Source organism: Schistocerca piceifrons, chromosome 2 (genome assembly GCF_021461385.2).
Source record: "Schistocerca piceifrons isolate TAMUIC-IGC-003096 chromosome 2, iqSchPice1.1, whole genome shotgun sequence".
Taxonomy (NCBI): domain Eukaryota; kingdom Metazoa; phylum Arthropoda; class Insecta; order Orthoptera; family Acrididae; genus Schistocerca; species Schistocerca piceifrons.
This window is the reverse complement of record NC_060139.1, coordinates 63,178,876-63,203,932: the sequence shown is the minus strand read 5'-3', so window position 1 is coordinate 63,203,932 and position 25,057 is coordinate 63,178,876. Positions and strand designations below refer to the sequence as shown.

At 39.7% G+C, this 25,057-nt stretch overlaps 1 protein-coding gene across 1 annotated transcript in view; it reads left to right on the top strand.

Moving 5' to 3' along the window:
- The window catches only part of LOC124776231 (serine/threonine-protein kinase polo), a 77,705-nt gene that overhangs the window by 20,965 nt on the left and 31,683 nt on the right, over window positions 1-25,057 (top strand). The window contains exons 7-8 of the mRNA XM_047251090.1: window positions 2,601-2,771; window positions 12,525-12,678. Of these exons, the coding sequence (XP_047107046.1) occupies window positions 2,601-2,771; window positions 12,525-12,678 (325 nt within the window). The remainder of the gene's footprint in view (window positions 1-2,600; window positions 2,772-12,524; window positions 12,679-25,057) is intronic.

Sequence of the window (25,057 nt, the reverse complement as noted above, 5' to 3'; positions counted from 1 at the left end):
TTCTAGTACATTTTTGACACTTCGAAAGTAGTTCATAAATTAGAAAGTATGGACGATAAGAAGTTTGTAAGCTATATGCTCCTTTATTTCATGAAAGAAAAGTCACATAATACCTGTAAAATAGACATAAAACAATGGGTAGTAACAAACAATAATGAGCGTAGTAAAAACCAACCTTTTATTGAGTCACCTACTGTGTTGGTTTACGCAACTATTCCCCACCTTACACACTTCTTTCAAGAGATGTACTTCTTTCTGAGGTTATTTCTGAAATCAGTGAAGGTATCATTTCAAGAGATCTTGATGTTAGTCCCAGGATTTCTACTCAACCTTTTAGAAACACAAAACTCTTTGCATTTGTGTCAATTTATGTCTTTACTTCCCCTTGAGATCTCAAAATTTGTCAGGGAAAAATGCTAAAACTTAGCTGGTAATCAGGGAAATGTCATTGAATTTCACTTGGTTTAACGTGTGGAACCCTGTTAAGTCACCAGGGAACTGTGAAACACTTCTTTAGATTTGTTGCTGAAAAAGATGTCAACTATATGGGGGAAAATGTCACAGTCTGCAGAATGAGTTACCAATGTGTAAATTCATAGTTAAATTTCTTCATGCAGTTCCTTTCAAAGAAAAAAAGAGTACGTCGTGTAATACACTACAATGACCAATTGAGAACTAAAGATAAAAAACTGGAAATAATCTCAGGTCACAACTAAACTGGAGGGGCCGCAATCAACATTCACTTGTTTCTGGCACACACAATTACTTTTTCCTCAGTACTTACCTGTTGGGGACAACTTCATGTATACGCTGCATGTCTTCATAGTGTGTGGTGGATTGTATTGTTTGTACCACTGTGTTTTCCTCTTTTCTGTTCCTTTAGCAAATCCTCTGTGGAGGAGGAAAACTGTTGCAGTGAATGCACTTTGTGGTATGTGTAGAAAATGTAGTATGGATTTCCTCGTCAGTTGAAGTAGTTGAGTGTGCTTGGATACTGTAGTGTTGATTATAGGTGGCACAAAGCAGATACTAAAAATGTTGTGTTAAGAAGTGCCAGTGATAGTTTCCAGAGCATATAAATTTTACTAGGGAGGGTCAGGAGCAGAATCATTGGACCAGTGAAGCAATCTCTGCTGCAGTTATGAGGTTAGGCAAAGGCTGGAGTGTGAGGCATATGATACAGTACCATTTCAGAATTCCCGTTGTAAGTCTCTCTGTAATGTGAGGCACTTCTCTCGTAGCATCTAGCAGTTTGTGTTGTTATTGTAATGCTGTCAGTCTTATCTTTTTATAAAACCTACCTGCTAAGAATGCCAGACTGACAAGTGATATTGAGGATTTGCTTGAACAATTTTTTTTTTAAGGGTAAATTGAAATTCTGCAACATTTGTTCTGTGAATCTCAGCCTCCCACTTGTTTTCCTGTTGCAACTTCATGTGTACAGAATGATTGCTCCTTAATATTTTAAGGTTATTGTTTCCAGTCATATATCACCGGTAGTGTAATAAAACCAGTAATGGCTCTATATATTTATGTAATATTCTGAATTTATAAATAGTCGGCACGTGTTCCTAGAATAGCTTGAGGTGTACTGCATCAGGAACACAAATTCCAAACTCGGACAAATCATTGTAGATTTTTAAGACTATCAAATAATCTGAAAATCCTGTTTGTCAAAATGTACAAAAAGGGAAAACTGTCAAATGTTCATCTTGAAAATTTTTGTTCTTCAAACAAGAGCAATAAAACAAGCTTGAGACAGAACTGGCACACTGTTCATAGAGGTTGGCACCTACTTGTGGCCAAATGATTAGGAACACTGTATAGTAGTAAATTTGTGTAACGTAGATGTTTATTACTGTCGTATTCTAAAACTTTACGTGCATGTGTGTAAAAATAACACAGCAATATCTTTTAAAAGGTTGTATCTAATTGGATTCTAAGGTTAATTCTGTTCTTGAATTTTTTCCTTTGTCTGGTTCTAATAGGTGGTAAATTTGAACAGTGGGAGGGGGGATTATTCCAACAGGTTCCAGCAGCACACTGAAGAATATCTCTCATTCCAAGGTTAGAGAAGCAGACTATAATATATACTTTATGGGTTCACATAATGAAATTGAAGATTTTTAAAGTAAAGAGTTCTGCAATGTTGGTACACTTGGCTGCATTGTCATTTAGTTTACACAAAATATCATCTTAAATATAGGAAAATTACGTAATACTATTAAGGCTATTGATATGCAAAATTGTTTAGTTACAGAATCTGAAGCCCGAAAGCAAATACAGTTTTGCTATTCAATTTTGATCATTCTGCTAAAAACCATAGAGCTTTAAAAGAAACCTTACTTTCTGTTAGTCACAGATATTGTTAACAGGTATTAAACTTTCAGCTATCAACCACCAAGTACTGCTTTTGAAACTAAAGTAACAGTGTAATCACATTTGAAAAGTGATTTTAATTATTAGACAATTATTTATTATGTCAGCACATAAGTAATGTGAATAAGTTGACACTTGCTGCCTTAACTTTCCTGATAGTGTTTTTTGCTACTGTTGATGTTATTCAGCAAAACAATTTCACAAATAAAGTTTTTATGCAGGTGAAGCTGCTGCAATTTCTGCTGCCACCAAACCAAACTCAGGCCACAAGTGCTGTTCTGGAGAGAATCCTGTGGCCTTAGAATATCGAAGAAACATGAGATCATTAATTGAACAGTTGGTTGGAGTTTTAAAGACAAATCCTGGGGCTAAACCCAGTACTGTGCCCTTGGGTAAGTGTGTCTTATGTGTGGTACTCTGTAGCTCTTCAATTTATTAGGTTTTGTAAACTTCATTAAGTAGCTTCTGAATGTAAATAGTGCCAGAACGGTTTGCATCTTGATCTGATAATGTACAAATTTTATTCACTTCTGTGGACTTGAAAACATTATTCAAGCAGCACAAGAAATGTATACTTCTAAAACCAGTTCATTAACACACATAGTGTGTCTGTGTCGGGTTGGGAGAGGTGTATTCTAAAGTAATTCCGCACCTCTGTTAAGATTTGTTCAGTAATGCAACAGACTATTTCTACAAACTGTTAAACCAAACTTCATTAGGGAGGAAATGTGCTGAGAGGCTGACAGGCTGCCCAGCAGTTCAGAGAGGTTCAAAAGATGTTGAGAGGACAACACTTACTACCCTTATTATGCAGTTTTGTGCAACAGTAACTTAACTTCAGTATATGGTGCAATAAGACCAAAGCAAATGACCATCTCTTTCAGGGTATAAAAAAATGCCTTATCTGGGTTTATTTGAGCAACATCCGATCAGTGCTATCTAATGTGGTACAAGAAAGGTAGTATGCTACTCAAAACAGTGAGGAATTCCATAGTGCAGTGGGCATTCCACTCTGGAGCTACTCACTGTTGTTTAGTTAAGACCTACAAATGCATCTGGTTCATTAAAAGTATTGCAGGAGTAACTTCCAGTTGTTATCATCGTGGACAAATATTAGTTAATTTAGAAAGATCCATATCTGTTGTACTAATATTTATTCAAACCCTGATCTGTTTTGAGATTTTAAAATCCCATCTCCAGGTGTTTAAAATTAACACACATGTGGTCAGGCCATTCAGTGCAAGAGCCCCAACCACAGCATGTCTGTAGAAACTGTCCACCGCTGGGCAGCCCCTTGGTAGGAAAGCCAGGAAGGCAGCTGCCCAGCAGTGGACAGTTTCTGCCGACGTGTGGTGGTTGGGGCTCTTGCATTGACTGGCCTGACCGCATGTGTGTTAATTTTAAACACCTGGAGATGGGATTTTAAAATCTTTCAACTGGTCTTGGTTCGAATGAGTATTAGAAGTGGGTCTCTCTCTAAATTATCGTAACTCTCAGTTTGGGATGTCCTAAGTACCAAATCTTATGAAATATTCAGCGTGTAGATTTCCTTCAGATGTTGAGCCTCCAGAAACAGTAACATTATAGTTACGAGAGGAAGAGGAACATGGAATAAAAGCTTCAACCCACGCTCTTGAAGTGTATATACGTGGGTGCTCATAATCTGTGAAAGTAACAAATTGACAATGTGGACTTGATTTCAGGAGGCTAAATTCTATATACTTGCTGAGGGAAACTAATTAGTTTTAGGAAGTGGAAAGATTGGTCAAAACGATCCAACTAAATGTGTCAGATTTGTTACGAGGTGGAGGGGTAGAGGGATGGAGGTGACGTTTTATAAACGTAAAGGCAAGTTACTCTAGAAGTGATAAAGAGTGAAAGGTGCAATTAAAGACCAATAACATCTGTTCCTGCAGATGGCTGCATTAGTGAAGACAGCTAACTTCACTGAACAGGGTGGAAGTTGTAGAATTTTGCAGCATCTTTCCCAGAACCAATCAGTCCTCTAGTTTGGAGCCAAGTTTTGAACAAAGGGCTCAAGAGTCTGGGTTGATATTGGCTAAGGATTTCTCAACGTCCACTGTCGAGTGGAGAATTGTGGGACCCGTTGATAGAGTAGGGGTTAAATACACACGGGAAGTGGGCACTAGGTCAGCAGAGTAAATGTGGCATGCCTAGGTGGTTATTTTTAAGGTTAGGGAAATCTGTCTACAGGGCTAACAGTATACTCTGATTTCAGGCACGAAGAATACCATCCCCACTAATTAATTAGAATAGCACTTCTTGCGGCACACTGAAGAAAGAAAATCGTAATATAATTACATGTAACTGCAGGAGTGTCCAGGGAAAAGTCCCAGAACTATTATCGCTTATGAATGTTAACAGTACCCAGATAATACTAGGTATAGTACTGGTCACATTATAGTATTAAATATTTCAGCTTATTGGGTATAGTATGGGAGAAGCAAGTGCTTACAGCAGGTCGCAAGGCCAGGGAATAGAGTGGAAGTGCTGTAAATGCCTCATCTGAAAATAACTGGAGCAATTAATCGGAGAACCAAATCGTGAGAAGTGCGTATTACATCTCCTGGTCATCAACAGACCCCAACTTTGACTGTTTATGTAGAACGGGGAATCGGTGATCATAAGGCCTTCACAGCATCTCAGAATGACTGCTAATAGGAATATGGAAAAAAGATTTTGCTGAGAAAAGAGATTACGTAAATAGCCAGCATGAAAATTTAATCCCCAGCATTGACAATGTTGATCAATGGACAGAGTTTGAAAGAATCATAAATACTATTTAGACAGGTGTATGCCAAGCAGAGCAGAGCTTTGAGGGGTGTGAAAGACCCACTGTGGTTAGTCGGCTGTGTCTGAAAGCTGTACAAAAAATAGAGATTCATAGTGAATTCAATTGTAACCAAAGCCTTACAGACAGACGAACTGACTGAAGCCAAAATTAACATAAGGAGAGCAATGCGTGTAGGGTTCAGTGTATCTGGAAGTAAATTTCAATCCACTGACTTTACAGAACAATGTAAGCGGGGTGCTCTCTGCTTAAATCAGTAAAGAGATAAAAGCTATCTGTCAGCACAGTGACTGTTTACGGCATCAAAATGGAGGATGCAGAGGATGGACATACTAAAGCCTTTTTATAAACTGTTTTACTGAGGAAGATTACTCTTTAGTTCGTCCTTTACATCTTCACAGAAACACAATGCTAACCGATCTCGAAATAATCGTGGAATAGAAAAACAGCTTAAATGCTCAAAAGAGGAAAAGCCACTGGACATAATGGGATACCAATATGATTCTGCTTAGACTGTGAAGAAGTACTTGCTTGTCTTCTAGCAGCAGTGTACTGTAGATCACTGGTGGAGTGAAGTGTTACCAATGATTGGAAAAAGTGCACATCATTCCAGGTTTCAGGAAGGGTTGTAGAAAAGATGAACAGAAGTATAGGCCTATATATCTAATGTCCACCTGCTGCGGAACATGTGTGATGGTCACGTGTTAGGGCATCTGTGGAGATAAAAAATGACCTGTAGGAATAAAGTTGATGCTGTGTTCCTTGAGTTCTGGAAGGCAATCGATAGTTCGGTACCACTGCCAGTTAAAAGTAATTATGTAGAGAACAGCAGTCCAGCTGTATGGCAGAATAGAAGAGCTTCTAGCAAACTGAATACAGCATCTTCACCCCCCTGCGAGTCTGGCGGTTAGGATAGGGCCGAGGTATTCCTGCCTGTCGTAAGAGGAAACTAGAAGGGGTCTCTCACCTTTTTGACCTTTATGTGATGGTCCCCCGTAGGGTTTGACCTCCATTTTTCAAAATTTTCCCAAAGAGCGAGCCAATTGGGGAAGGGCACTTTACGTGGTGCATCGCGTCCATCATGCGCTGAGACCTATTGCATCCTTCATTGACTTGGATTGCACTCTTGCTCATTCTCCAACTGTTGGACAAGGTCACCCTGCTGAGTGTGTATCTTTCCGTCAACTGTGCAGTATCGTTTCCTACGCTGACGGTGATAATGGACTTGATTGATTGCTTGGTTGTGGACCTGATATCAAGCACGGTAGTCAGTCCGTTGTGGTGGGGCCGCCATGTACCCTGTTGGTTGTAGCCTCGTTTAAAGCCCACTTTGGCAGGCGTCCGTGGGCCTGACGCTGGGGCAGTGACAGGAAGATGGGGAAGTCATCACTGCCACACAGGTCATTATGTGCTCTGCAGTGGATAGATGGGAGAAGTCCTGGGCTGCAAATTGATAAATCAATGGCCGAGTAACTACCATGAGCCCCACTGAAATGTGTGGCAGCCCTGAGGCAGAGGTAGAGTTGGGACAATAAATTTTCAACATCTCTGCCTCAGCCAGTAAGCACAGTACAACCACAGAAGGGGTTATGGGCATTAAAATCTCCCAAAAGTAGGAAAGGTCTAGGTACTTGATCAATCAGTGCAGCTAATACATTCAGGGGTACTGCACCATCTGGAGGAAGATATACATTGCAGACAGTTATTTGCTGTGTCGTCCTTATTCTGACAGCCACAGCTTCAAGAGGGGTTTGAAGGGGCACAGTTTCACTACAGACTACGTTTAGGACGTAAACGCAAACTCCACCTGACACTGTTATAGTCGCTACAGTTTCTGTAATATCCCTTCTAGCTGTGGAGGGCAGGGGTCCCAATTGCCAGGAACTAGGTTTCCTGGAGGGCAATGGAGACAGCAGGTGTAAAGCTTAACAGTTGCCGTAGCTCAGCCAGGTGGTGGAAAAAACCGCCACAATTCCACAGGACGACGACTTTGTCATTACACTGGAAGGCATGGAACATTCAATGAGGCGTCAACTGCCTCAGGGTCACCTGCTGCCACTGACTTAGTGCCTGAGCAGTCTATATCCATTGTATCTGAGGGTCCAGCGAGATCTAGGTCCTCAGCAGATTGCAGCTTTTGGGTAGCTGTGATGTGGGTGCCACCGCAATTCCCTTAGTCTTGAGGATCTTCTTTTTGGATTTCTCTCACTGCTCCATGGGTTTCCCTGTCTAGGAGGACTTCACTGATTCAGTCTCCAAGACTGAGGATGAGCGTGAAGCCCTACGACCAGCTGCTTTTGGGCTCTTCAGCCACTGGCAGGTGTCATATTTTCCACAAGCAGAAACCTGGCAAGGGAGCGACCCAAGGGACCACTTCCTAGCGAGAGGAGCCGAAGAAGACTTATGCTTCTCCGCCACAGAAGTGGGGACTGATATCCCCGATGGTTGGGAGGTGTTGCTCCTGGAGTAGGTGGTGCAGGAGCAATAGGGAGGGAAGTGCTGACTGCCCGCCACGACCCCCCCCCCCCCCCCCCTCCATCCAGGGGGCACATGTAGTCTTGCAGCTCTGAGAGGTGACTGGGGTTGGCGGAGCTGATGGCACTAGAACTGTTGTAATGGCAGCTTAAGACGATGTCATATGTACAGGATTTAGACATTCAAATTTCCTCTTAGCCTTAGTGTAGGTCAGTCGGTCCAGGGTCTTTTACTCCATGATTTTCCTTTCTTTTTGGAGAATCCTGCAGCCTGGCGAGCACGGTGAATGGTGCTCTCTGCAGTTGACACAGGTGGGAGGCGGAGCACAGAGAGTAATGGGATATGAAGGGCATCCACAATCCCAACAGGTGACACTGGAAGTACAGCAGGAAGACATATGGCCGAACTTCCAGCATTTAAAGCACCGCATTGGGGGAAGGATATAGGGCTTTACATCACAGTGGTAGACTATCACCTTGACCTTCTCAGGTAATGTATCACCCTCAAAGCCCAAGATGAAGGCACCGATGGCAACCTTATTATCCCTCGGACCCCGGTGGACACGCCAAATGGAATTTACACCTCACCGCTCTAAATTGGCGCGCAGCTAATCGTCAGACTGCAGAAGAAGGCCCCAGTGAAATATGATACCCTGGACCATATTTAAGCTCTTACGGGGGTGATGGTTACAGAAACACCCCCAGCTTGTCACAAGTGAGTAACGCCCATGACTGGGCAGAGTATGCTGTTTTGATAAAGACAACCCAGATCTCATTTTGGGCAAGCCTTCCACCATTGTTAACCTTGGCCTTCATTCTCTTCCTAAGGACACTACTCCAGTCTCGGTCTATCATCTTAAGTTTCACGACCTTTGCATGGAACTTCGCGATAGTACCTCTGTATACACTGATGGTTCTCGGACTGCCTATGGTGCTGGGTGTGCTTTCGTTATTGGCACTAGTGTCGTTCAATATCGGCTTCGGCACACTGCTTGGTATTTGCAGCCGAGCTGTTCGGCTTGTATCATGCCATGGAGTACGTTCAGTGACACAGCCTTTTCAATTGTGTCCTCTGCTCAGACTCACTCAGCGCCCTTCAAAGTCTATGTGCACTGTACACTGCCTATCCCTTAGTTCAGGGGGTGCGGAAAACTGTCATTTGCTCACTCTTGTGATGTTTCTGTGGGTTCCTGGTCACGTCGTTCTGCTAGGAAACGAGGCTGCTATGCTGCTGCCAAGGCTGCAGTCCTTGTACATCAGCCCGCGAGTACCTATTTTCCCCTCCGATGATCTGTGTGTTGCTGCCTGTCAGGAACCAATGGTCCTCCCTTCATGGGAATAAGCTCAGGCCTATTAAGCCTCTCCCAGTGGTTTGGACGACCTCCTCTTGGCACTCCTGCTGGTAGGAGGTCACTTTAACTAGGCTGCGTATTGGGCACTGCCTTTTCAGCCATCGTTTGCTAAGTGGTGCTACCCCACCATTAAATACAAGTTGCACCCAAGTTTTAACTGTCCGCCACTTCCTGACGGAATGCCTATTTTTTAACCGTTTACGTTCCCGCTTGGGTTTTCCATCTGAGTTATCGGCAAATGACGTGCGGGCTGTCTACCACATTTTACTTTTTATCTGCCAAAGCAATATGGTGAAGGCCATTTAATTTTCTGTATGGTGCCTTTTTAGCCCTTTTTCCATGTACCTGTTTCTAGGTGTCTCTTATTATGTCAATTGGGACTGACGTATAGTTGTTCCTTAACTCCTCTCTTCTTCGTGTTCTTTGTTTTGACATGGGTGCGTGTGACCCCAGTAGTTTTTTGTGCCCTAAAGCAAAGCAAAGCAAAACACAGTTGCCCACATTAAAGCTCACAGAGACAATTTTAGATGTGCAACACAGCACACCCTCCAATGCTTTCTTGAGTGCACTGAGAGGGAGGTGGGGCTTTTTGAACTCTTCTTGGAGGATGGATCAGTCATTTGTCCCATTATTCTGTCCACCACAGCATTTGGTAAGTAATATTCACACTTGTCTTCATAATCATTCATGGATGTGTATAGTCTTCAACCCGCTCCAGTTCCATAACGATTGGAATTCAGGCACTCGTTCATAGGACTTTGTTTATTTTCACACGTAGAATCGCCTCACAAATTGTGACATTCCTCTAGAATCAGCCTGTATATTTTCTTTGCTTGAATGTTTGTAGAAGCCTAGTTCATGGCATCAGAAGTAGTTAAAGCACCTTAATATTTCCTTTTCATGGGTTGACTGATGATCAGAATACTTACTTGCTGCGACAACATTGGGTAAGAAAACGTGTCACAAGAGCTGAAAGCAGGAGGTAAGAATGAAGAGGAAAATGCAACCAATGGGATACAATGTGTGTTTATTATTCCTCTGTGGCTATAGATTTCTTATCTTTTGTCATTCTAAGTACAAGAATTTTATTGATGAGATTTTCTACCACAAAGGCCTTTAAAGATGTTATGATCATGGTTGCAAAATTGGAACTTGAGTAACAAGAAAAATCAGAAGACAGTTGCATGCAGGAATAAGTGTGTAAAATTATTCAAAATTACAATAACATTTCCACAAAAGATGAAGCTTAAAAAACAATTAGTTTTACAGATTATTACCAGAGAATATAAAAATAGCCAATTGCTATCAAGTTGTTTCTTATGCAAACCTGTACCCCTGCAAATTTTTCTTAGGGTAAAAGAGGCAGTAGTGAAGATACGAAACATTTCGTACCACTTTTGAATGGTACAAGTTGACGGTTACATTCTTTCCCAACTACAAATTGTTTCAGGTTGCCTAGCTGTAAGATGGAGCAGAATTTTGCACAAAATCTTTTTTGTGAAATGGAACAAGATAGTGTGTATGGGAAAGAAAATGTTACTTTTGGCATGTAGGTAACGGTCACCCTCATGTGGGTACGTCCAGCATTACAGTCTTGTGCGATGGAATGTCGTGATGGAATGTCAGTCACTGAAAGCCACGAGAGAAGAGGTCTAAAATAGTGCCATTGTTAAAGGAAGCAGTGTAGCACGTGAGTTTGAACTATTGAAACAAAAACCTTTCTTAAAGGTTTTGGTTCATTCAGGGTTTGCAAAAGAAAAGTGATGAATCCAGGTAAGAGGTATCTTACAAAGGGGTAAATGGCTACTAGGGTATTAAATGTGAACATAGCAAGAAGTGCCTGCATCTCTGTGTGCAGCCTTAAGAGACAATAGAGGCTTCCTGTTACAATGGTTGCTGGTTCCCATTCCTGGCACGTGGAGGGGCTCAAATTTTGTCAAACATGTTTAACTTGATCCTATTGTACAGTGAAAGCAGGTATCATTGTACATAATAACTTTTATCTGATACTATAAATGTGGGTGGACTCCAAATAATGGAGTTGGCTCTGAGGAAATGAGTTGTCTTAAAGCTTAGTTTTTAGTATGGTTTGTGCCTATCGATTGAACGCCAAGGCTGTGGGCTTCATTGTTACCTTTACTACTCTTGTTACATATTAAATTAGTGATTACAGTTGGGGGTTTGCATTGTTCAGTGATATGCAGAGTGCAAAACCAAATTTTATGATGTGAGAGAAAATGGAGAATCCTTCAAATTGATGTAATAACTACATTGAGGAGTTGCCATCTTTTGGCCATACCTTAAGACATTGCTGAGCCATGTGTGATGGGGTATTAGTAAATGTTCCTTGAAGAATGACACACACAATGGTTTTGCATCTACAACTGATTGTACCTCACTGACCATGTCTGAGTTTTTCTGAGTACGTTGCTTCTCTTGATTTTCCAGCAACCACAAGGATTGATGCTCTGTGCATTTGCTTAAAAACGGTGTAGAGGGAGGTTGCCCAAAACATACCTAGAATCTAAATAATTGCATGTCTTACCATTTGGGGGTTCAGACTGCATGCAGTGAGGGCTTCACGCTGTACAGGTACATGGTTTCATTTAAATGTCTCTTTCCCAAGTGTGTGTTCTTGATGCAGACTTACTGTGCATGTACTGACTCACTAAATGGATGCTAAAGTTGCCCAACATTGAAAGGGTTGCACCAAGTTGGGTGATTGACAATGTTCATTAGCATCAAAAGCATCAGCACTTTCTTCACTGTGGAGAGGGGATTTTCTTCTTCTTCCCAAGATTCCACACCAGTGATCTGTATAGTGTGGTGGCAGTAAGAGGGGAACAGTTTTCCTACAAAAATTTGGTAATGAAATAAACAGGAGAAAATTTGTGCTTCTCAGTGCCAAAACGTTTGTTCCTTATGCAATTGCACAAAGTCTCACAGTAATAGTTGCACAGTAGTGCACGTACACAATAATACTTGTGAAGCTTCCATTCACAGTGTAATATGTATGAATACATGTTTCGTCTAAATGAATCACTAGCTGCTTCCTATGGTAAAATTTTTTAAAGAAATCTGATGTAGTATGCCATTTCTGCAAGTGTGTCCTCTTGTTCACAAGACTTGTTAGTCCTCTTGTTCACAAGACTTGTTAGTCCTCTTGTTCACAAGACTTGTTAGCTAATCTATTAATATCAGTGAAATTTCATCGTGCACATTTTGCTTCATCTGTTTTAGTGCAGACAGGTGAATCCCATTACATTTGACATATTGTTTCTCCGTTCATCTCTACACCATTGACTTATTTAACTATCACTTGCCAACATGTGCTAGGGCATGCCATCTCCTTTGTCCTTGTTACCCCTTTATGAACATGGCTGCAGCTACCTTTATTTATTTTATTATTATTATTATTATTATTATTATTATTATTATTATTATTATTATTAATAGTATATAAAGTAACATTCTGAACCTTAATAATATGTGTTGCTTGGTTAACAGATGAGACAACAGATCCTGCGTCTCACCCATTTGTGTGGATTAGTAAATGGGTTGATTATTCAGATAAATATGGTTTTGGCTATCAGCTGTCTGATGATAGTGTCTGTGTTATGTTCAACGATTACACGAAGTTGAGCTTGCATCCCAACCGAAAGTAAGTATAGTACAAAGATATTTGCATGTAAACCAGTTTGTTAAATAAGATAGGCTCTCACTTTCACTTTTTTCCATTCGTTGATCCTTGATTATAGGGCAATCTTCATTACAGCATGTTCTTGGCATTCACACAAATTTGTAGACATGTCTGTCTGTTTTGTAACCATACCATTTCTGCTCACTCAACTCTTTAATTTCATTTTTTTTATTTTCTAATTTTGGGCTGAAAAGCCTACAAATGCATTACATACAGTTTAGCTATTTCAATTTTGCTGAAATGAAGTTTGGCCCAGATAGGGAACTAGATCAGTTTCATTCCTTTCTGTGCAAAGGCTGCATAAAGATTTAACAAACAAATGCAGTCAGTGTCTTCAGACTTTTACAGAGGTGCATGTTCAGTTTTGATGTCATGTTGTTCTGTTAGTTTCCTTGCAGGTAACAAGTATTTGTTTCTTCAGGCATTGAGTACTGATAGTTAAATTTTACGGTGTATAGAAAGTACACAGTATTGAGTTTGGAAGCAGATAATAAAGTTCCATGAGAAAAAGAATATACTTGATTCACTAACAAAAAAATTTCGAGGAAGCTTCATACACAAGGATAAAAATGTGACGTTGTTGTAGTAGTGTATTTAGTGGTGTAATCTTAGCTAGGCATTTCGCTGACACACTGCAGTGTATTGCAAGTAGAGGTGTTGCTCATTCTCCGAACACTAATAAATTTCTGAAATCCCTCTTCTGATTTGGGATGCACTAGTAAACCCCAAATTCTTAAAAGAATTGAACCTCCATGTACAAAACAGTTCCAAACTTCTGATTGCTTTACAAATGAATAAATGGGTTAAATACTTGCCAATAAGGATGTAAGTGAGGAAAAGGTTTAGAAATACATTTTGAAGTTCATTGGAAGTCACAAAGTACTCTCATCGTGAAACACTGGATGAGTGTAGGCAGGGAATTTGCACTCCATTTTAAGGAAAGCTAGTTCTTTTTCACATCTCAGTGTTTCACTTCCTGCCTGCCGTACAGTGATAAAATTTTGCAGGTACATTTCTTGGTATATATGGGAACTGTCGGCAGAAAATGTTGCAAGTACAGTTAGTTGTAAAGAAGTAATAAATTAAAATGTCAGGCCTAGTGATGAAGTTACACTGCACGAACAGAGAAAATGTAAGTGATGAACTTTTTCCTTTCATCATTTTGTGGATGGTGTCAGCAAGAAAAAGTTTTCTAAAGGTTGGAGTATACTCACCAGAGCAATGGTGAGTCCATTGGTTTGCTCCAGGGGGTATCTTGAGTGGCTACTGTAACACACAAAATATTAGCTCACTTTATTACAGCATAGATAGAAATTACTGAACTTTGCACTCCGTTTCCACAGGAATCCAATAGTGTTGAAAAGTTTTTCTGAACATTGACTTATCACTTGGTACAGACAAATTACAAATCTGTCATTCAGAGTGTATTTAACAACTGCATTCACTTCTAGTTCTGTACAAGACAGTAATCACACAGCTAGTGTACTAGGCTATGCTGTTCCCTTTCTCAATAAACATTGACGGGGCAGAGTAGTACTGCGCTAGGCTGTAATTAGAGTGCGGTTGTGGCGGTGTAGCAACACTTGCAAGGCTGTGGCTATGTGTGGTTGTGTTGCAAGGTATCAGCCTTTGTTTGGCACCTCACAAAAGTTTGTTGGAAATTATATGGTCTCATTCTCAAATAAAGTAAAACCACAGTAATCTGGCAGTCTAGCATGTTCAGTAGTTTGGCATCGCTCTGTACGTACTCAACAGTTCAGACACGCTCAGCAGTGGTCAACAATTAAGTCATGTAATACGAATAGTCATTCTAGTCACATCTCGAACAATTTCTGTTGTGCACCAATTGTGTACAGCGATTAAAAAGTGATGTTTCAAAGTGTAATTATGATTAATGCTGCTCTGTCGCAAGTAGAGTAGTGATGTAGAAATAAGGTTATGGAAGAATATAATGTTGATTCTTGAACAATAAGAGATTTTTTGAAAAAAGGTTAACTTCGAAGGTTCGCCTCATAGACAGGTGCAGTAAAAGACATTGGATCACAAAAAGCTTTGAAAAAGGCCAAAATAGATCAGCTGCATAAAATTTTGTGCAAGTGTTTCTATTCCAATAGATCTGAAAGACTACTTCATTGTTAGCAAGTGCAAAAGGCAAAGAGCTTTTAATGGAGTTAAAAAATTTATTGGAATTTGTGGAGCTTATTCCAATGCATGGATGACATTGGGATTGTGCAGGGGCTGGTTTTTAGCCTACTCTCCAGTGTCCAAATTGATCTCAGGGAACATATTTGCCACTCACCTTCAGCAAATGCTACTTCCCTGATTCAACCAATGGATTGGGGAGTAATTCAGAATTTAAAGTTTCTTTACAGAGCTTCTTTTCAGGAGCTTATCAATTCAGACTGTTCAGTGGTCTTCCTTTAACTTGAGTATCAAAGGTCCTATTTCTGGAACATCTTTGGTGTGGAATGAAGTAAGTCTTCTACTCGTAGGAAATCCTGGTGAAAACTCTGACCAAAAGCCTATGAAGAAACAGACTTCACTATTCCAAATGAAGGTAATGCTGTTGTTATATAGTTAAATGTTCATCAAAATGAAATGAGAAATTTGTCACAAGATGAAATTTTGGACTGGATAGACTTAGACAGTCAGAACCTCCTGCTGCTGTTTTCTTTGTCTTCAGTCCATACTGTTTGATTCAGCTCTCCATGTTACTCTATAAGGTGCAAGCCTCTTTCTCTCCAAATAACTACTGCAACTTACCTCTTTCTGTATCTCCTTACTGTGTTCATCACTTGGTCTCACCGTAAGATTTTTACCCCTCGCACTTGCCTCCAGTACTAAACTGGTGATCTCTTAATATCTCCTCTCAACTAATCCCTTAATCAGGTAAAGTTGTCACATATTTCTTGTTTCCCCAATTATATTCAGTACTTCCTCATTCATTATTGATCTACCCATCCAATCTTCAGCATTATTCTGTAGCACCACATGTCGAAAACTTTTTTTGATCTAAACTGTTTATCGTCCATGTTTCACTTCCATACATGGCTATGGTACGGACAAATACTGTCAAAGACTTCTTGATTCTTAAATCTTCAGTCAGTGTTAACAAATTTCTCTTCTTCAGAAATGCTACCTACATTTAATATCCCCTCTACTTTGGCTTTGATCAGTTATGTTGCTGCAAAACTCGTCTACTACTTCATCTAATTCCCTAACCTGATTCCCATAGCATAACCTGATTTGACTAATTTCCATTATCCTCCTTTTGCGTATGTTAATCTTACATCCTTCTTTCAAGACACTGTCCATTCCATTCATCTGATTTTCCGAATCCTTTGCTGTTTCTGATGAAATTAAAATGTCATTGGCAAACAGTTCTTATTTCTTTTCTCTGAACTTTATTTCCTACTCTCCTATTACAAATTTTTTTTTTTTTTTTTTGTATCCTTTAATGCTTGTTCAGGGTACATGTTGAAAACATTGGGGATAGGCTACAACCCTGTCTCACTCCCTTTTCAATCACTACCTCCCTTTCATGCCCCTTTACTCTCACAACTGCCATCTGGTTTCTGTAGAAGTTGTAAATAGCCTTTTGCTTTGTGCATTTTACCCCTGCGACCCTCAGAATTTCAAAGAGAAAATTCCAGTCAACATTATCAAATGCTTTATCTGAACCAAACATTGGTCTACCTTTCCTTAACCTATCTTCTAAGATAAGTCATAGATTCAGTATTGTCTTGCTTGTTCCTACATTTCTCCAGAATCCAAACTGATCTTCCCCGAGGTTGGCTCCTACCAATTTTTCCATTTGTATGTAAACAAATTGTAAATCAGACTAAGAACAGCCGACCAGTTGCAAAGGATAAAGTAATCTTTACCTAGGTTTCAATAGATATAAATCTATCTTCTTCAGAAGACGGCAGTATTATAACATGAAGTGGTATGTCCTTATCGTTTAGGCAAACATCCGCATAGTTACATTAATCATATAAAATATAGCCCTGAAAACAGGGTTTGTCAAACAAATAAAATAGGTACATAGAAGTTGCAGAGCGCCTAAGCGCTTAGGCGCTCTGCAACTTCTATGTACCTATTTTATTTGTTTGACAAACCCTGTTTTCAGGGCTATATTTTATATGATTAATGTAACTATGCGGATGTTTGCCTAAACGATAAGGACATATCACTTCATGTTATAATACTGCCGTCTTCTGAAGAAGATAGATTTATATCTATTGAAACCTAGGTAAAGATTACTTTATCCTTTGCAACTGGTCGGCTGTTCTTAGTCTGATTTACGTGGAACCGTTGCTGTAGCGCAGCTATGTTTAAAGTACTAAACAAATTGTGTTAGTATTTAACAACCATGACTTAACAAACTGATGGTTTGTTAATTTTCACACATGCCAGCTACTGCTTTCTGTAGAAATTGAATTACTACATTCTTCTTGAAGTATGGGGCTATTTCGCCTGTCTCTTACATCTTGCACACCAGGTGGAAGAGTTTTTCATGACTCTCTCTCCCAAGGCTATTATTAGTTCTGATGGAATCTAGTCTACCCTGGGGCCTTGTTTTGACTCAGATCTTTCAGAGCTTTGTCAAATTCTCCTTGCAGTATCATCTCCCCCGCCTCATATTCATCTACATTCACTTCCCTTTGTATAATAATTCTTTAAAGTTCGTTTCCCTGCTATAGTCTGCTTAGCTGAGTGGTAATGTTGGCCTACCATGCAGTGGACCTGGGTTCTGTTCCCAGCCAGGTTGGAGACTTTCTGCTCTAGTGGACTGGACCGTTTCATAATCACTGACATGCAAGTCGCCTGAAATAAGACTTGCAACTCGGCGGCTGAACTTCCTTGAATGTGACCTCCCAGCCAGCAGTGCCATGTGGTCATTTCATCTCTCTTCTATAGACACTCCATATACTCCTTCGACATTTCAGCTTTTCTGTCTTTGTTTAGGTCTGGTTTACCGTCTGAGCTCTAGGTACTCAACCAACTGCTTCTGTTTTTTCCCAAAGGCCTTTTCAATTCTCCTGTATGTGGTATCTCTCTTACCCCCTAGTAAAATATTGTCTTCTAGTCATTCCTGCTTAACAAATGCGCACTTCCTGCCGCTCGTTTTTGAAAAGCTTGTATTTCCTTTTGCCTGCTTCATTTGCTGCATTTTTAAATTTTCTCTTTTCATCAGTTAAAGGAAATGTCTCCAGTGTTACCCAAGGATTTCTATTAGGTCCTTTTTTTACCTGTATACTCCTCTATTGCCTTCACTATTTCAGCATTTAAAGCTACCCATTTTTTTCTATGGTATTCCTTTCCCCTGTTGTAGGCAGAAGGTGCCTAATGCTCCTTCAGAAACTCTCAACCGCCTTTTATTCTTTCAACTTACCCAGCTTCCATATCCTTAATTTCCTACTGTTTTCCAATTTTTCCTGTTCTAATCTACAGTTCACAACAAATTGTGGACAGTCTACAACTGCCCCTGTGGATGTCTTACAATTTAAAATATGGTTCATAAATCTCTGTCTAACGTTTATATAAACAGTCTGAAACCTACCAGTGTCTCCAGGTCTCTTCCATGTATACAGCAAATTAGTGTTAGTGAGGATTAAATTAGGCTCTGTGCAAAATTCTAATGGGCAGTTTCCTCTCTCATCCCTTTCCCCCGTCCATATTCACCTACTTTTTTTCCTTCCCTTCCTTTTCCTATTGTGGAATTCCAGTTCCCCATGAATCTGAATGTCATTTCTCATCATACATTTCTTCAATCTCTGTATCTGCAGAGCTAGTTGGCATGTGACAGGTGTGGGATTTGTGTCTATCTTGGCTATGACAATGCATTAACTATGCTATTCATAGTAGCTTACCTGCATTCCTGTTTCCTTATTCATTATTAAACTCATCCCTGCATTACCTCTGTTTGACTTTGTATTCATAACCCTGTATTCACCTGATCAGATGTTCTGTTCAGGGTGTCTAAGACCCGCGACAACCAGGAGATCCGGGAATTTTTTCATCCGGGAGAAAACCGGGAAAAATACGGGAATTTTTTGAATTACGGGCAATAAAACATGAACGAGAGAAAAAACTGAAATAAAACTTAAATTGCAAAGGAAATGCGCCATCTAAACACAGTGCTCATACAAGCGTCTGCCAACAGCAAAATGTGTCAAAGGCTTTAGGAAGACTATGCAATGCTTCGTAACAACAAATTGCCTCCGATGAGCATGACGTCACAACTGTTAACATTAGAGTTGTTTTAACAGTTACGAATGGGATCATGCGCATGCGCAGTTTGGTAGTACCTTCTTCCGCTTCTGGCTACAGAAAAAAAAGGCGGCTAGGTGCTACCGGGTACTGGCGTGCCCAAGTTGCCAGATTGTGCAGCAGCCCTGGATCTAGAAGTGCGTGTGTGCGTGTGTGCGTGTGTGTGTGTGTGTGTGTGTGTGTGTGTGTGTGTGTGTGTGCGCGTGTGTGGGGGGGGGGGGGGGGGGGGGCGGGGCAATTCATATTCTTGAGGGAAAAAACCTTGTTTCACAAAGCGCGTAGCATCCAGCGTCTATCGATCATTCGTATGACTTTGAAACGTGTCCCTGTCGGTTTTTGAACATTGTTGAACACATTCTAAGTTGATTTCCGAATGAATCATAAGTTGATTTGTGAATGCGTGCATAGTGTACGTGATGTGTCTGTCAGTGGAATCTTTGCCACATCTAGAAATAAACTTTCCTGCAGACAAAAGGGGCTATACGAGCTGAGTAGAGTATAGCCGAAAGAAAGAAAGCCAACCACTGTCCGATTATGCGGTTGATTGGGTTTGCGAATGATGAGCGTTGTTATGATTACCACCAAAATCCATTGATTCAGACTACCAGGATGTGAATAAACGACTAATAGGAATAACAGGTAAGAGAAATTACGTATTATCTTCTCAGTGTGTCCAAGAAAATGAAATTTTGACGGAAAATTTGTGGCCGGATCGATAAACTAGCAAGGGCCAGTTGTACAGTCTCTGGCTAGCAGCCGCTTTAAGGTCTATTCTGGAAGTAGCGCGGAAAACGCGTTGTACGAACACGTAAAAACGCCTAACCCGAGAATAATCTCAGGATAACTAAACTGGTGATTCTGGTAGAGTTAGTCAAGTTAACCGGCGAATAAGCTTTGACACTGGCAGGAATAGATACAGAATTAGTGATTACAACATTGTTTGTTTGAACGAGGAAGGAGAAGAAATGGTGAAATCACTTAAATTATGTAAGAATATGACCTTTCTAAATTTATATAAAAATTTCGCACTACTACTTTTCGATCTCATGCTTGAGAAACTGGAGTGTATGAATGAAGTGTAAAACTATTTTGTAACGTAAAGCTGTAGCGATAGCAAGATTAGAGAGAAAAAAATTCTAGGGCCTAGGGATTGAAGAAATGTGTACGGTCTTGCTTGTCTCTTCTCTTTACTGGTTTTGTGTATCCTATACCTAATTTTATGTCACACAAGGTAGCAAGTTGTTAGCTAAGAGGGGATAAAAAGTTCAGATTTTCTGAAGAGTTTTTTTTTTTAAAAGAAAAAAGAGCGCATGATGTCAAACCCACCAACTGGAAGCAGGAAAGGCACCATAGGACATTTTACTTTCCACTGTCCTGAATATAGTTTGATGGCTTCCAGTACAAAATATACACGTTTCAATTCCACAGACCGAAATACAGTGACGTGCGATAGAAGAATGCTGTGTGAAGAGGTGTGGCGTTGCACTTTGGCACACTTAAGATCGAATAATATGTCTTAAAATTCCTCGGACACGTATGTTTTATGTATCAGTCTTCAGAAAGATGTGCGCTACAAAATCAACGTTTTTTTGAAAATTCGATTTTTTAATTTTTGATGTCCTATCTCAAACGGTCGATGGACGCCACTATCTACTATTGCCCCGGTTCGGAAACATCGTAAATACGGGTCTGATGTGCTGAGCAGTCTGAGTTATAATAGGGAAGCGGGTAGTCTTCACGGGACCCTTGTTTACAGTTAGTGATTTTGCTGTTTCCTCTTTGTGTACTGCACTCACGTCAAATAAAAGAAAATTGATTTCTTTGACCGGGAGCTATCATGTGAATTCAAATACATTCACATAATTACAGAAGGCTAAAATACATTTTTAGATTATGCTCAGTAATCCAGAAGTTTTGGTAGTATCACACCATCAAGGTCCCAGAGGTACTGGATTAGTGGGTTTCTGCTGTACTATGGTATTGAAATTTGGGTGTTTTTGCACTGTCTGTTACTCTGCCTCAACATATTTTCTAATGGTAATACTGTATTTATGTGAATCTAATGCACCCAGATTTTAAAAATTGTCAAAGAGAGTTTGTTGATACCTCACTGGCTGGCTAAATTTAGTTTACACAGTACTTGAGTATGTGAACGCTCAGAATAATAATTATGACCCCATTGTCAACTGACAGTTATTATTAAAAAACAACTCCTAACCTCATTGCTTATATCATATGCGCACACCATAAATTACATGCATTCCTATGCATTATTCAATAATGTCATCATTACTGGGTATCCTTGGAGTCTGCATCAGATACATTTGATCTTTCCCGAACCCCGGAGGCATTCCAGAGCACGTAACTTCACTGCCTCCAGAGTATTTAAAATATAGCATTTTTTGGATGATTTTACGATTATGGGTGCCTGGATGCTTTTCCAGGCAGGTGAAACTGTGAATGGAGAGCAGAACATGTAATTTTTTCCTGTCTGAGTCGGTTCACAGTTTGCTTCACAAAACCATTTTTCCTTCTCCTGAGCATAACCTTTGAAAGGCTTATTTATACTAACATTGAAGGTTTGTAACACACAAGTCATTCCATTGTTACTGGCTATTGCATCATAAGTGAGATGACTGTGAAACGGAGTAAGACAAAGTATTGGTGACAGTTCCCATACTTTGAGCCAGTCAAGAATTATAGTCTGTCATGCATCCCTTCTCTTGATTTCAAACATCAGGAAACAACTTTGCATTTGTAGGGGTCTTGGGAGGTTGTTTTCCACTTTGAAGATAAAGAACGGCAGAAGTTCGGGCCCATCCAATGTGTTTGACAGCATTACAGTAACACACTTTAACACCACGATGTTTTGATGGTAACCACTTTTGTCCCCTTCTCATCAGTTGCGTAATCATGTCATATCAAACCAAATTGGTGTCTCCTCAGTGTTGCCTATTTGGCCCAAAATTCATGTCTTTTTGAAGTGTGATGGTATATCCATGAAACTCCTAAAGTTTCTTCTCAAAATCCTGTGGGGGATTTGACATGTTGTTGTACAGTGTCTTGGAGATAAGCTTACCTGTTTCATAAAGCAATCAACCCATTGATCACTAGCCTTTAACTGTTGCCTCAGTATATGAAGAACTGCAGCCACCTCTTTTGCTTTGTTTCTTATGGTGTCAGTTGTCACAGGTTCCCCATTCTTCCGTCTTTCACAGATGAATTCCAGAACTCCTACCTCAACACCAAGATGACTTCCTTTTGCGAGGGCCACTGAATCTCTTTCAAGAAGCGATGGTTGCAAATAATGCCAATTTGTTCCTTCCATAAGCAAATGTTACTCTCAGCTACATTGAACTCTTGTCCCCACCCACCTGTTACCATATTTTTTAGCGCAAAAGTGACTTTATGTTTGAAAGTAATTTCACACAATGTTCTTTCTGCTTGCCTAAATTTAAACGATGTTGCAGGTGAACAACAGATTCATGTTTGTACTCAAATGTAATGAGCCACTGAATCGTATGTGCACCTCAGTTTTGAATACTGCATGTAGTAAAAAGGTGTACATTAGATTTGTGTAAGTACGGTACTTGTGTTATTGTGTTCAACTTTTACCCGTAAGGTAATACCACTTAATGAATAGATAAGACAGCATTCAGTCAGTAATTATACAAAATACTGAAAATAGTTTATGCAGTTCTTATGCTGCAATTGATACAGGGCTTTGGTGCTGGTTATAGGATAGCGTTTTACCAATATAGATTCCTTGTTAAAGTATATGGTGAAACATGTGGGTGAATAACTGTCGTCATAAGGTTTCTGCTGTGAGACCACAGCAAGCAGAAGTGTGAAAATTATTAGAATCTACTAGAATTTTTGCAGAAAAAATGCAAGTTCATGTTAAATGTTGCATCATTATTTTGTGTGCGTGTTTCATCCTTAGTAGTAAATCAGTTCTGCTTGGCATACTTTCTATTAGAAGGAGCCAAATATTTTGTTTCTTCATCAGTGCTATATTTCTATGTGTTTCTTGACAAGTTTTGTCTTTGTTTCTTCAATATTTGCTCCACTAGTTTGTAATAGGGCTGATTTCTGGGCTGTTCCCAAGCCAGGACGAAGTTTTTCACCATTTTCAGCCAAGAGTGTGCAACAGACATAGCCTTGATCACTTGCTTTTTCATGCTGGAAAGTGACACATCAGAACCTTTAATTCAGCTGAGGCAGAATATTTTCCTAGGACTTCCTGTATTGCTGCTGCGTCATTCAACTTTCAGCTTGTAGTAATAAAAATGTGTTTGCTGAAAAGAGCACAAAGATTCCAGGTTTTAGATTAGATGGCTGTTTAGATGAATGCAAGAAGTCACTGAAGGAACATGATTCAGCATTTTCTGTTGTTTCGTCAGTGAGTTTTGTTTATTACTTCATCTCACATCGCACAATGTTCTGTTGTATTGGTAGTTTTGTATCTACCATATATTCTACAGATTATTGTTTCTGATACTACAGTCTGATATTTCAGATATGTTAAATAATTTCCCGAGCTGTTCTTCATTTGTAACTGTTATTGTTATTGACAGTAATGTGTGGGCTGGTAGTAGAAACTCCGTGTTTTTTGCGATAAGATAAATATGTGCAAAACTATTGTTCAAACAGCAACAGCAGTAGTGATGGTAAGAGGTGTTTTAATATATCTATAACAGGAATCAGACTAAAATATCAAAAACTGTAACAATAATAATATCAATAAAAGAGGGTCATTTGTAATCAAAAAAATAAACAAAATCCATTGAATGTTGAGCAGAAGGTACTGAAACATGCTTAAGTAAATCAAAACCACTTACTTCCTACAAGAGTTGCCTTGTTTTTCTGCCTCAGTCTGTGAATTTACTGGACCATCTACTGTCCCATCCTTTAGGTGGTCATCCAGTTGTTTGTTCCCGTGTCTGTAGTCTTCTGTTCAGAAATTTTGGCTAGTCTTGTTAGGTCAACTCTTTCAACATTATCCTTGCAGTTTCTTGCCTTCATCCATTTATTTATGTCTGGTATTCCACACTACCTCTTACCGATACATTTCTTCTTTTGTTCCATGTGCTATCCCATGGATCTATCTTCATACATTCTTTTCCATTGCTGTCAACTTCAGTTCCATAATTTCTGTTTTTCCTGCATATGTCGTAACAGGACGCACCACTGTTTTATACATTTTTATTTTCAGCTCAGTTGCCTCATCTGAACAGGTCTCAGAAGGCCCAATGGTATTGACTGCCATGTCATCCTCTGTAAAATAGGTTTATTTACCTTTCCCCCATCATTCCCAAACTGATGCTTAATGTTATTAGCCTAGTTGAGTCTTTTACTAACCATTGCCTGTGTTAATTTGCCTTTTGTTCCTGGCTGATGTACCAGAAGACTAGCAATTGCTAGTACGGATGTGTACCTCAAGCTCATGAGATAATGCTTCAAATCCTGATAATAAGCCTTCTGTGGATTTTGGCAAGTTACATGATTTTGCATTCAATTTTAGCCTTCAAGCACGTGTGCTGATTTTCGTAACATGAGGGGGCATGTGGAATACTTCACACATGTAAAGAATTACTGTCTTTGTGTTCACAAGGTTAATGTGTATAAGCAAGATCACATTGTAATCTTAGTTTAATTAATGATGATTAAATAAACTTATGTGCTAAATCACTGTTTAATTAAACAATAATAAAATAACTTTCAATGAATCACACTGTTGCTGCATAAAGATGTTACCACACAGTAATGTCCCACCTCGAGCATTAAACAGTGCACTTGAATTGGACTGCAGTGTAATGCGTATTTAACTACTAATTATCTTGTACTGCCTCATTGTGGGGTTGTGCTGCTAGCTCATAATCTAGGCCATTTTATTGCACATTTCATATATTTCTTTTTCTCACCTGTTTCACTGTGTATTTTATATTGCTGCTGTTAACCTAGATGTTTGACAAGAAAACTTGTCACTATGATAGCTGAAGCAATAATGAAGGAATAGATACAGGCTCACGATTGTAAAACGTCAGTGGAACTGTGCAAGACAATG